The sequence below is a fragment of the Indicator indicator genome, chromosome 11, assembly GCF_027791375.1.
Source record: "Indicator indicator isolate 239-I01 chromosome 11, UM_Iind_1.1, whole genome shotgun sequence".
Lineage (NCBI taxonomy): Eukaryota > Metazoa > Chordata > Aves > Piciformes > Indicatoridae > Indicator > Indicator indicator.
This window is the reverse complement of record NC_072020.1, coordinates 10,965,673-10,978,727: the sequence shown is the minus strand read 5'-3', so window position 1 is coordinate 10,978,727 and position 13,055 is coordinate 10,965,673. Positions and strand designations below refer to the sequence as shown.

Genomic DNA, 13,055 nt, shown 5'->3' with positions numbered 1-13,055 from the left:
GGTGCCCAGACCTGGCTTTTATAAGGGCCCTGGGAAGAGCAGGTACTAACCCAAATCTGCCTTTTTTTTTTTTTTTTAATATCACATTTGTTTGGCTCTCTTTTACACAGGAAGCAGGCAAAATGAGCAGACCTCAAATGTGAGCAGCACACCAAACCTGATACACATGACATGGCAAACAGCTTTACACACGCAGGGTCCCACTGGTCTCCATGGCAACTTTACACCAGTAAATGCTGACATAAAGCAGGCAGCTACTAACCAACCCCTCTACTGCCTGTTAGCAGACCTCACAGGAACTCCCTGCTCAGAATAAGATGAGAATGTCATTGCCTCTAAGGATCTGAGCCTCTTTACTGCTTGGGTACCAGAGAAATGAACAGGATGGTCAGAGCACAGATTAGCTCTTCCCATCCCATGCTCTGATCAGGCTATGATCATCCCTCTCTTGCCAAGATCCATATTATTCTTCTGAGTGGTACTGGCCTCTTGGTTAAGCTAGTGGAGAGCCATACAAGCATGAGATGGGATGTGTACCATCAGCATCAGGTTCTCATCCCCAGAGAGCCTCTGGAGGATGATGTCCTTGTAGTTGTTTGCAACTATTAAAGCCCCACAAAACCACAGCTGAAAGGAACTCACTGCAGTCCACAAACCAGACACAAAAAGGGAAGATTACTCTTATTACTGCCATACAGAAGGACCTCAAACATCAGGGCCAGTGCCCACTCTGCCAGCTCCTATACAAAGACAGGCTGTACCTCAGAGTTTCCAACAAGTGCTCATTCATGCTTTTAAAAAGGCATTTTCCCACTCATTAACAGCTAAAAGAAGTGTGGCTATGGTTTTTAGATTAAGTTTAGGTACAGCCCTGCTGATGCTTTTAACTTTTCTCAGAGAAGGAGTCTGTGCATTTTACTTAAAAAATTCCTCCTTCTGTGTCTTTTAACAAATTGGTATAGCCATAAAATATAAAATACAAGAGTAAGTTCATCTTTTAAATAAATGATGCAGGTCTAATTGGCTGTGCATATGGAATCTTTAGAGGATTAATGGTATGTGAATTAGCCAGATGCTTGAATACATTCCTTGAGATTGCATATCTGAAAAGAGGAAAAACCATAAGACTTAGGGGGGGGTTGTTAGTTTATTTTTAAATACATCAGCCTCTGCCTCATAGCTGGTTTTCTCTGACAGACTGCAGCAATGCAAACTGCATGGTGTCCTTTTCTGTGGCCTCTACATTCAGCCAGATTTCCTTTAAGAAAGGAAACGTGCTTCCTGCCACTGATTGAAACTGCAAATGTTACTGCTGCCAGTGAGAACAATGAGAAAGAGAAGTTACTAAAACATTAACCAAAGACTGGTTTGGATCACACCATAAAACACAGAGTGTGAGTACATATGTAGGCACATGGTGTGGGGGAAGAGGGAGCAGGCAGCCTGCTCACTGCACGTCGGCTGGAGCTCCACAGATCATTAGTTATGCTTTGCAGGATCTGCAGAAATACTATCTCCAGCAGGAATATCCTCCACATGGCACAGCGTTATCTTTCAGTCCACAGGACAACAAAAAGAAGAGATCTGATCAATTAATTACACTTTGCAGTCGAGAAAGGGGTGGATTCGTGCCCACTGCTTTTATTGGAGGTTTGGAAATTAATAATAATAAAAAAAAAAAAGGCACAAAGAATTACAGCCCCATCTGCAGCGAGTGAGCACCTCTCAGTACGAGTACAGTCTGGTTTTGTGATGGGTACCAAGGCAAAGAGCAGCCTGCTGTGGATGGACATGCTTCTAAGAGGGGAGGGGGAGGGCAATTGCTATCTGTATGCTGAAAGGACAGTCAGAGGGAGTTTGTGACATCTGCTCAAAGCCAGATTCTGTAGGAGGCACAGGTCTGCTATCGATCACAAAGTCAGTGAAACCCTAGCAGTTATCAGCAGCTGAGGGTGAGGCTTTTTCTTTCTGACCAGACAATAATGAACAGCACTGGTCCCAGTACAGACCCTTGAGGGACATCACTTGTCACCCATCTCCATCTAGCCATTGAGACATTAATAAGGTGCAAGTTGATCCAAATGTCATTCTTGTGTCTACAGCCTCTGAGGCTCTGCTAGGATTAATTCACAGATGAACAGGAAGAAAGAGTTAGACATGGCACAAGATCTCATCATTTCTGAGCATCATGCAGTGCTATTCCAAGATACACCCAGAGCTGTCTTTCAAACAGCTGGATCAAACTAGCAATTGAGGACACAGGAAGGACACCACCTTTCTGACCACATGGCTCCACAGCACCTGAGAGACAACTGGCTATACCTGCTGCCTCTGAGAAACAACTGGCTATACCTGCTGCCTGTTACAGAAGGCCTCTTGCAAAACTCCCCCTTTCAGAGTTTTCAGACCTTTCCCAGTTTTATTGGTCACTGCATCTGGTGAGCACTTGATGAAGCCCAGACAAAAGGATGGGCAACTCCCAGCTAACTAATCAGTTCCAGAAGGCACAATATTGGCTAGGAATCACAATGTGTTACAGGATCTGACCTTTACAACTGTACCAGTGTTCAGGACACTGCCCGTTTCAGTGCCTAGACAAGAGCTGAAAGCTTATGAGATATGAGCTGCTCATTAGAGGTGGTGCATTGAAATCAGAAAGACTTCTGCATGCTGAAAGGTTGAAAAAATGGATTTGCAGACAAGAGAGCGTATTGCTCTTCCATAGCCAAGAAAAGGGCAAAATATCATCCGCTAGAGTAAGAAATAACATACACTGAAACTGAAAAGTGCAGCCTAAGGGTGAAAACAATTTACTAGAGAAAATACATTTTGTTTTAGCCTTGCCTGAATCCATCAAAATTCATCCCTACTTCTTCCCTGGTGATGCTAGCAGCTGAGGGTAAAAAGTAGCCCATCTCCAAAACAGTCTAAGAAACTGAGCTCACAAGCCATATTATCAGTACTTTCAAGAGATACTCTTTGTCACAAGACACAAGCAGCTCTCATTAAAAACAAGGATTGTGTTACGGTGGTTTTCTTTAGTAAGGTGCCGAGGAAACAGCAGGAAACTCTTGCATAAAAGGATGCTGATCCTTTTCCCAAGCTCTCCCTGCCAGACCAGTGAAAAGAACAAATACTGCTCCAGATACACAGACGTTTCATCAAGACCAAGACTGCAAAGTCATATAACTCATAGTAAAAAAGAATAGCTTTCATATATTTCAGAAGCAGTAGTTTCTGGCCAGTCTTTCTGGCTGTCTCTAAGAAAGGAAGGAATATTTCCCATATGGGATTCTTAAAAGAAACAACTTTTCCACCTTGGATTAATCAGTGTTTTGCAGCAGTAAAAGAAAAAAAAAAAAAGGAAGAAAGAAAGAACCATCACAAGGAACTAATTCTTATTAGCTTTTCTGCTGCTGAGAGCACATGCATTAATTCACATATTTTTATTTAGAATTAACATGAGGTTAGCATTAGCTAGCTTCCCATCACAAAGTATCATTTTACATTTAGATCTATTTACCTTTCCCACAAAATCAAACCCACAAACGTCCCTTGCACCCAATTTCATTTCAGGAGCCTGACTTTTTTTTTTTTTCTCTCCTTCTCCTCTATGCTGCAAATTGCAAATGCATTTCAGTCCCAGAATGATCAATTTAAATTGAATAGAATCTTTTCACCAGTGTCCTAAGGGGAATAAAAAGCAAAGCAAGAAGGAAAAGCAGGAGCCCCCTATTTTTCCAAGCCCACAATGAGCAGACAGGAGGCTGGCACCCTGCTGCAGCTTGCCCTCAGGAATGTGGGCAGCCACTGCCCCATTCTGCCCAGCTACACCCTGTAGTAAAGGGGTGTGAGGTAACAAATCACCCACACAAAACCTCACCCCCACACACACCACCTCACCAAGCTCTCCTGTGCATGCAGCAGCCACACCTGCTACATGGCTCCACTAGCATGAAACAAATAATTGTCATAGAGTCAGAGGGTATCTCAAATTGGGTTGTAAGAGACCTCTAGAGTCAGCAGGGATACATTTAAGTATGGCAGGTTGCTCAGAACCCTGTCCAGCCTGACCTGGAATGTTTCCAAGAACTGAGGTCATCTACCACCACTCTGGGCAACTTGGGCCAGTGTTTCACCACTCCCAGTATAAAAAAAGGTTTTCCTTGTATCTAGTCTAAACTTCCCTCTTTTAGTTTTAAACCATCATCTCTTGCTCTGTCACAACAGGCCCTGCTAAAAAGATTGCCCTCATCTTTGTTGTAGGTCCCTTCAAGTACTGAAAGGCCACAATAAGGTCCCCCTAGAGCCTTCTCTTTACCATGCTGAACAACCCCAACTGTCTCAGCCTTTGTGGGAGAGGTGCTCCAGCCCTCTGCTCATTTTTGTGGCCCTCCTCTGGGCTAGCTCCAACAAGTTCACGTTGTTCCTGTGCTGAAGGCTCCCCAGTTGGATGCAGTACTCTAGGTGAGGTCTCACCAGAGGAGAGCAGAGCAGAATCCCCTCCCTCGACCTGGCCACACTTCTTTTGATGCAGCCCAGGATGTGATTTGCCTTCTGGCCTGCAAGCACAGTGTATGTTCATGTCCAGCTTTTCATCCACCAGCGGCCCCAGTCCTTCTCCACAGGGCTGTGCTCAATCATTGGTGCTGTGAGCACTTCTCTGGGGAGTCTGTTTCCTCTCAGTGAAGAATCTTTTCCTAAAGTCCAGTTTGAATTTCCCCTGATGCAGCTTCAATCCACTCCCTTGTGCCCCATCACTGGTCACCAGGGAGAGGAGATCAGCATCTCCCCTCTGCTGCTCGCTTTGAGGAAGTTGTAGACTGCAATGAGGCCAGCCCTCAGCCTTCTCTAAGTTGAACAAGCCAGGTGATCTCAGCTGTTTTTCTAAGTCTTGCTCTCAAGGCCTTTCACCATCTTGGTTGGTCTCCCCTGGATGCATTCTAATAGTCTGATGCTCCTCTCAAACTGAGGCATACTGCACACAGTACTTGAGATAGGGCACCAGTGCAGTGTAGAGTGGCACAATCACCTCCCTCAAGTGGATAGTGATGCTGTGCTTGATGCACCTCAGGACATGGTTGGCCATTTTGGCTTCCAGAGCATGTTGCTCACTCATAACCAACATCCCATCAATCCAAACTGGCTGCCTTGGATGGAACAACCCTGCTGAATCTTCTTCAAACTGTTTGGAAAACCATAGTTACAATAGTTACCACAGGCATGTGAAACATCCAGCTTGGATCTACATCAGAATGTCAAACCAGATGCTTATGAAAGTGCCAAGACATCCTCAGTACCAGAGAAGATTAGGACTTCTTATTTCTACACCCATGAACCTAGCAACATTTGCACAAACATAAAAGCTGGATGGGCTGTACACTTTGCTGGTGGAACATCACACTGAAAGTTGTAATGTCAGATTCACAAGGAGGCATGAGGCAGGGCACACATTGAAAACATTTTCACCCAAAAAATGCAAAAAAAGATTCAACATTCCACTGGAGTCTTTGCAGCTTCAAGGGGGTAGTAGCAGCCTTTTTAGTTCCAAATGGAAGGAACCAGATGTAACATTTTTCCAACTCCACTAGAAGTTGTTGATCTACTCCAAATGGTACTGGGGAGGTTCCACAGCTCCAGAATTAAATTTGGCTTCTGCAATTACTCTGCTTCCTTTTATATGCACATGAGAAATAAAAACAAGGTTATTATTTGCATTCTTTTAACAACAGAACAAGTCATGGGTCACCCTATAAAACAATCCATAAAGTAGAGGAGGAAGAAGAAGGGATCATTTGTCAGGAACTGAAGGGAAGACCATGCCAAGAATGAGGATACTATTTCCACTCTTAGTCTCTTTAAAAACAAAAGAAAACAAATACTACTTTTTACAGAGTAAAGGATTTGGTAATATAATGATTTTACTTTTATGCATCTAATGAACACAGGTAGCACTTTCATTCTCACCGTATCAAACTTACTTTCCTCTGACAAAGAACTGGAAGCTTGGTTCATCTCTAGCTCTAAGCCTAGGTTGGCACTTAATCCTTACAGGAACTGACACTATCCAGAGCACTACTAATAGCAAAGTCTAGATTTGGGGTTCAGCTATTTTGATCTAAAACCATACCAGCATTCACTCCCTTCAGTTCATGCTGAACTGGCAAACTACCCATTTCCTGTGGGCAGACTCATCTCTTGCGTGGACAGACAGGAGAGCTGGGCAAAGGTGAGCCTGATGAGGCTCAACGAGAATAAGGGTAGAGTCCTGCACCTGGGGAGGAATAACTCCATGCACCACGATGGATTAGGGGCTGACCTTCTGGAAAGCACCTCCATGGAGAAGGACCTTGGAGTCCCAGTGGACAGTAAGTTATCCATGGCACAGCCAAGGTGCCCTTGTGGCCAAGAAGGCCAATGGACTCCTGGGGTGCATTAGGAGGAGTGTAGCCACAGGAGCTGCTTCTTCCCCTCTACTCTGCTCTGCTGAGACAGCACCTGGGGTAGTGTGTCCAGTTCTGGGTTCCCCAGTTCCAGAGGGACAGGGATATACTAGAGAGTGTCCAACAGAGGCTATGAAGGGACTGGAACATCTGTCTGACAAGGAAAGGCTGAGATACCTGGAGAAACTTGGAGAAGACTGAGAGGGGATGTTATTAATGTTTATAAATATCTGAAGGGGGGGTGTCAAGAAGGGTCCAGGCTCTTTTCAGTGGTGTCCTGTGATAGGACAAGGGGCAATGGACACAAACTGGAATCCAGGAAGCTCCACTTCAGCATGAGGAGAAACTTCTGTACTGTGAGGGTGCTGGAGCGCAGGAGCAGGCTGCCCAGAGAAGTTGTGTAGTCTCGTTTTCTAGAGACTTTCAAGCCCTGTCTGGATGCACTCCTGTATGACCTGCCCTAGCTGATCCTGTTTGGGCAGTGGGGCTGGATTCGATGATCTTTAGGTATTTCTTCCAATCCCTACCATTCTGTGATTCTATTGTTAATTTCATTCTTCTGCTTTATGAATGGAAATAGCCTCTAAGTTACCCAGCACTGCAATCCTCAGGGGCTGTCTTTCATCTCCCTTGAGAATACCACCAAAGTAAAGGAAGACTGAGCAAGGGAAGACAGACTCAGAAGTCAATTTTCTCAGTCATTTGCAATGCAGGCAAGATCGAGGCAGCCCCAGCATTGTGCTGCAAATGCTGGTTAGTTAAGCTATGACAGCCCATCAAAAGCTGAGGGAAAAGAGATTTCTTTGATGGTCACCAGTACTCCAGGGCAGCTGCTTTGGGAGTTCCTGGGCTTTGTTCTGCTGATGTTATGCATCCCCCATGCACTCATTTGTTCTGCAGAGAGAGAGCACAAGCTGACAGGACAGAGTGCAGCTGCATAATCAGAGCAGCTCTTGCTCCCCTCCCTCCTGCCCTTATTTTTCATTCTCGACGTTTAATCCAGTGATGCACACCTTACATTCTTCTCATGAGAAGTCATTGGGAAAAACATTTTTTTATTCAACTAAGACTTTTTCCTATTCAGTTTTCTGAGATATTTATACCATAATTGCAAATACTGGCTCTAAACCATCTGTGCTTTCAAGTCCCAAAGACCTCTGTAACACTGAAGGGGGTGACTCCTTGGCCTCAAGAAATGAGAGTGAGATGCAGAGTCCATGACCAATCACACACCCAGTGCAAAGAGCAGAAATCAATAATAATGAAATATCATCTAAGCACTGTTCCTCTGGAAGGTATGCCAGGCCAAGGCAAGTTCTTACCTTTGAGAGCTTAGTGTAGAAATCCATCATGTTTAGCATTAGATTGGTGTTAGGAGCAGCTGTTCGTTTTAAATCAGATTACTCAGGTCACGTGTGTGTTAAAGAAGTGAGCATCTGAATGAAGTGGAGATTAAGGAGGTTACCTTGGAAACATTCTGATATTTGAAAAACAGTTTCTAAAATACCCTGGCAAGTCAGAATTCAGGTACTATGAGCAGAAACACTCTGCTAGGGGAAGCTTTGTTCTTGGGTATCTTCCATCTGCTAACCATTGGCTTTGGGAGATGCTTACCCACAGACCCTCCCATTAACAACCATCATCTCTGTGTTGTTCACATGCTCACAAGCCAGCTCAGTCTCTCCAGGGAAAAGCACAGATGTATAATACATAGTATAGGTCCAGCCTGGTTTAATAACCAATCTGGGACTGGAGAAACAGGGAATATGTGCCAATAGTATCATGGGGTGCCTTAAGAAGAGTGTGACCAGCGGGTTGAGAGAGGTTCTCCTCCCCCTCTATTCGCCTGAGGCTACACCTGGAGTATTGTGTCCAGTTCTGGGCTCCCCAGTTCAAGAAGGAGAGAGTCCAGCAGAGAGCCACTAGATGCTGAGAGGACTGGAACACCTAAGAGGAAAGGCTGGGAGAGCTGGGGCTGTTTAGCCTGGAGAAGAGGAGACTGAGGGGGAATCTCATTAATGCTAATCAATATCTAAAGAGTGAATGTCAGTGGAGTCTGGTGACAGGACAAAGGGCAATGGACATAAACTGGAACAGAAGGTTTCACATAAATATAAGGAAAAATTCTTTCCTTTGAGAGTGGCACAGCCCTGGAACAAGATTCCCAGAGAGGTTGTGGAGTCTCCTTCTTTGGAACCATTCAAAACGTGATGTTCCTGTGTGGTTTACTCCAGGTGATCCTGCTGTAGGAGGGCAGTCGGACCAGATGATCTTCAGAGGTCCTTTCCAACCCCCATCATTTTATGTGACTACCTTGACATAAGCACTGAAAGTAAAGGTGGATGTGGTCTGGCCTGCAAGGCTGTGAACAGGGCTGTGCCACTGTCAATATTAGTGCCCACATAGAGCCATCTCCAGAAAACTGCTTGCTTTGGGGCATAGATCCCAGAGACCTGGGAGGAGTTTATAGGTCTGGGTTCACCTAGGCTGATAACCAGGCTTTTCTGTTCTTGCACACAGTCTATTCAAGTTCCTGCTGACTGGCAGCAAACACATCTCTTTCTCAGGCCAAAACTCTCCTCAAAGAAAGAGACAACAAGAGTTTGACTGAGTGTCATTTGGATTTGTTTAAGAAGTCAATTGGAGCTTTCAGGGAGATGCTCTATTGTGGCTTTTGGGTGAGTGTCTACTCACCAGGTGAACTGAAACATCAATGCCTTTTAAATTAAACTAAGAACCTACCTGACTCCTAATCAGACAGTTCAATACCCTGCTGCAGTGACAGCATATGATTATTAAACTCAATGAGACAAATTCAACAGCTGTGCCTTGCAGCTACTTATCTGAGCAGGAAAAAGTACTAAGTCTGTCCTTGGATTACTTCCCATGGAAGGACTAAAACAGTAAAGCATAATCAACCCTTTCTGGCAAGTTACGATGCCTACTCCTGGCAAAGCATTTTCCCAAATGAAGTTACTCCCTACACAAGACCATAACATTTGCTTTACTTCTATTAGAAGCCTAAATGTATCTAAAATAACATCTGAAATGTCCCAGTTTGTCACATTTCAACATAATCCACCAACAGTGTTGACTGAATCATAGAATTGTTTCGGTTGGTGAAGACCTCTAGGATCATCAAGTCCTATAGTCAGCCCTACACCACCATGGCCTTAAACCATCCCCCAAAGTGCCATGTCTGCATATTCCTTAAACATCTCCAGGGGTAACTCCACCACCTCCCTGGGCAGCCTGTCCCTGACCCTGACCACTCTTGCAGGAAAGACATTTTTCCTAATATCCAACCTAAACTTCCCCTGGCACAATCTGAGGCCAGTCTCTTCACTGAAATCAAAAGCATACCAGCATTTGGCATTTTTCTACAAGGATCACCTGAGTTTTGCCACATTCTAAAAAGCTTCCTGGAAGGGTCTGGGAAGGGGAGGGAAATGACACCAACCAAACAACACAAAAAAAAAAAAAAAAAAAAGGAAAGGAAAAAAGGATCTACTGCAAGTTCCAAAGATGACCATCTAGACAGAGATACTGCATACACAAATTCAAATAATCTCTTGGTATAGGAGTCATGTTGGCTCATACTGATTTTGACCCCTCAAACCACCCACTTCACAACTTGAAGGTCATGCTGGATGTAGGTAGCTCTTCTCTCTTGTTCAGTCAGTGCATGCTCCTTGCTCAAGCATCTGTCTATACACAAGCTTTCAGATTCCTCTAATAACACTGACAGTGCAAGCTTCTCAGCTAGCACCGTTGGACCTCTAGTTGCCACTCTTGTCTGTGGTTCATCTGATCTTGTCTCTTCCGTCTTGCAGAAGGGAGATCATACATGTGGGTGGGGTAGTTACTTGACAAGACAGAAAAAGTCAGGATGCTGCTGTGAACTCCACCCTTCCCTTTGACACAGGCATCAAAAAGTTCTTTACTAAGGTTATTTCCTCACAAAGAATATCTGAGGTTACTTCAGAGACATTCTGCAACCAAGAACAGCAAGAGTGAAATGAGGTATAAATGAAACATTTGCTCTCCAGTAACACGTGGTCTACGCTCCAAAAAAACCCAAGATCCCTGCCTGGAGGCAGTGCTAAGGATGGGTAATACCATGAGATATGGTCACAAATGTTTAATTTATAAACCTAGCAGCTAGAAAATTATTCAAGCAGACTGAAAGCACTGAGGATTTTAATAGTGCCTGCCCACATTAACAGATGGAAAAAGCAGCACTAGCTCAGAAATGAGCACAGACTCACTCATGTATTTGGTCAGCATGGACAACATTGCACAAATTGAACTTTGGGAGAAAATTCAATCCCCATGCAGGCAGTGGGCAACTCGAAAGGTAGCATCGCTCCTGCTTCCACGGGACACAGCTTGGCTTGCTGCCCCTCTCTTCACAGGCCTGCCAGGTGTTCTTCCAAGCACTACAGGGTTCATCCCAGAACACAGACAGCACCACAGAACAAAGGCACTAAAGCAGCATCACCATTCCTACATTTTTCGAGGGCACCTCTGTGCAGGCAACAAAATCTTTAGGCTGCAACCACAAACACAGGCTCACAGATGGGAGAAAGAAATGGAATAGAAGCAGCAGAGCAGAGAAGTGAGCAAAAGAATGACACATCCAAGACAACCATCAGGATGAGAAGTGGAATAAAATCTGGGCCTAATTCTTCTTTCACCAGGGTGCACACCAAGCTGGAGTTAGCATGTAAGAAGTGAAGAACCAAGCCAGAATCATGTCAGGTTTTCAGGATGCAGATTACTCAGAAGGACATCAGGTCTGTCAGGTCACCTACCCTCCTCCCTTCTGCTCCTCTAAACCAAAACCATCAGACAACAGAAGAGGCTAACTGGAATAACTGGCCCTGATTTGGAGCCATGGCCAAGGTCTCTTCCCAGCACTTTTCCAAACAGGCTTCAGAGGTCAGAAACCAGTAGGGTGGGGGCAAAGAAAGCAGAGGCAGGCTCTGAATGACAGGCCACCACACAGGAATGACAGTATCTTGCCAAGGGTATTGGTTAGGGGACAACTCCATTGGCTTCATCATTTTTATACTGCAGACAAATGCCTTGTGCACCTTTCCTTCATGCAAGACAGCAGTTCCCATTTATCACTTACAACCAAGTTTCAAACTAGGAGCCCTTTCTGACACAGAAGCCTGACATCACGAATCAGCTACAGATCCTCACATCAGTGCAGGGTGGAAATCTTGTTATCAGCTTCCCAGAGCACCAGGAGAAAAAACCCAGCCCTTGGCTTTGTCATGTGCTTAGGCTCCAGCCTGGGAAACAAAAAGCCTGGTCCCTCACCACTGAGTGGCTGCAAGGTAATGCTTGCCATGATATTGTTCTTTTTCAGTGAAAAGATGAAAACTAATAGCAGCAGTGCCAACTTGTGTCAATGAAGCTACGCTTCTCTAAAGCAGCAGAAATCTTTACCTCAGTTTACAGACTCCCAAAGCAGACATCAGATCCCAAATAAAGCCTCAGCCCTTCAAATATGTGAACAGGACTCCAGGTATGAACAGGACTTTGGGTTACCATTCACATGGGTGAAGTTAAGTACACACATAAGTTGTGGGGGGAAGAGCTTGGTCTTTGCCCTTGAAGTTTTAGGTTACTGAGTAAGAACAGCAAAGGACCTCCCTTATTCATTTCTACTCAAATCCAGAAATAGTCAATGTATCTGAAAGAATGCCTATCCATTGCCACAGTGGTATGCATTTTTCTATGTCTACCAAGTCTGGTGCTAAACCATGTCCCTCAGCACCACATCTCTGCCTCTCTGAAACACCTCCTGGGATGGGCATTCAGTCACTTCCTTGAGGAGCCTGTTCTAGTCTTAGACAACCCTTTCAGTCAAGATGCTTCTTCTAATAGCCAACCTAAACATCCCATGGTGCAGCTTGAGGACAATTCCTCTCATCCTGTCACCTTTTACTAGGAAGAAGAGACCAGACCCCACCTTGCTCAACCTCCTTTCAAGTAGCTGTAGAGAGTGGGGTGGTCTCAGCTCAGCCTCCTTTTCTCCTGGCTGAATGACCCTGGTTCCCTCAGCAGCTCCTCACCAGACCTGTTCTCCAGACCCTTCTCCTCCAGCTTTATTGTCCTTCTCTGGACCCACGCCAGCATCTCAATATTTTTCTTGTAGTGAGGAGCCAAAAAGTGAACCCAGTGTTGAGTACAGGGGAACAATGGATGTCTTGCCATGAGTAGGGTGATGTAGAAAGACAACAGAATTGGATCACCTGCATCTTCAGTTAACGGTTAAAAAACCCTACAACACTCTTGCTAAATTGCCTTTCAAATAAATAAAAAATGCACTTATGTCTGGTTCCTACTGCTGCTCAATGGCAAGGCTTCTAAAGAGCATCTTGTACTTTCAGAGAGTAATGCTCAGGATGGTCCACCTCTGATTCACTCCTACATTGAGCAAGTATCTAGTTACAATATTTCAAAGGCCACAGATTAAGCAAAACCCCTGTTTTGCCCCTCAGTGACCCTTCCAGATGCTCTTCTGTGCTGCACTTCAAACTTCAAGACAACATCCGAGCTCCCTGTGAGGGATATCAATTCCAGGTACCAAAAAGCACC

General features: G+C 44.8%; 1 protein-coding gene across 1 annotated transcript in view; it reads right to left on the bottom strand.

Moving 5' to 3' along the window:
• The window catches only part of VOPP1 (VOPP1 WW domain binding protein), a 35,833-nt gene extending 30,744 nt beyond the window's left edge, over positions 1-5,089 (bottom strand). The window contains exon 1 of the mRNA XM_054385134.1: positions 4,970-5,089. Within this exon, the coding sequence (XP_054241109.1) occupies positions 4,970-5,089 (120 nt within the window). The remainder of the gene's footprint in view (positions 1-4,969) is intronic.
• Positions 5,090-13,055: the final 7,966 nt, after the last annotated feature.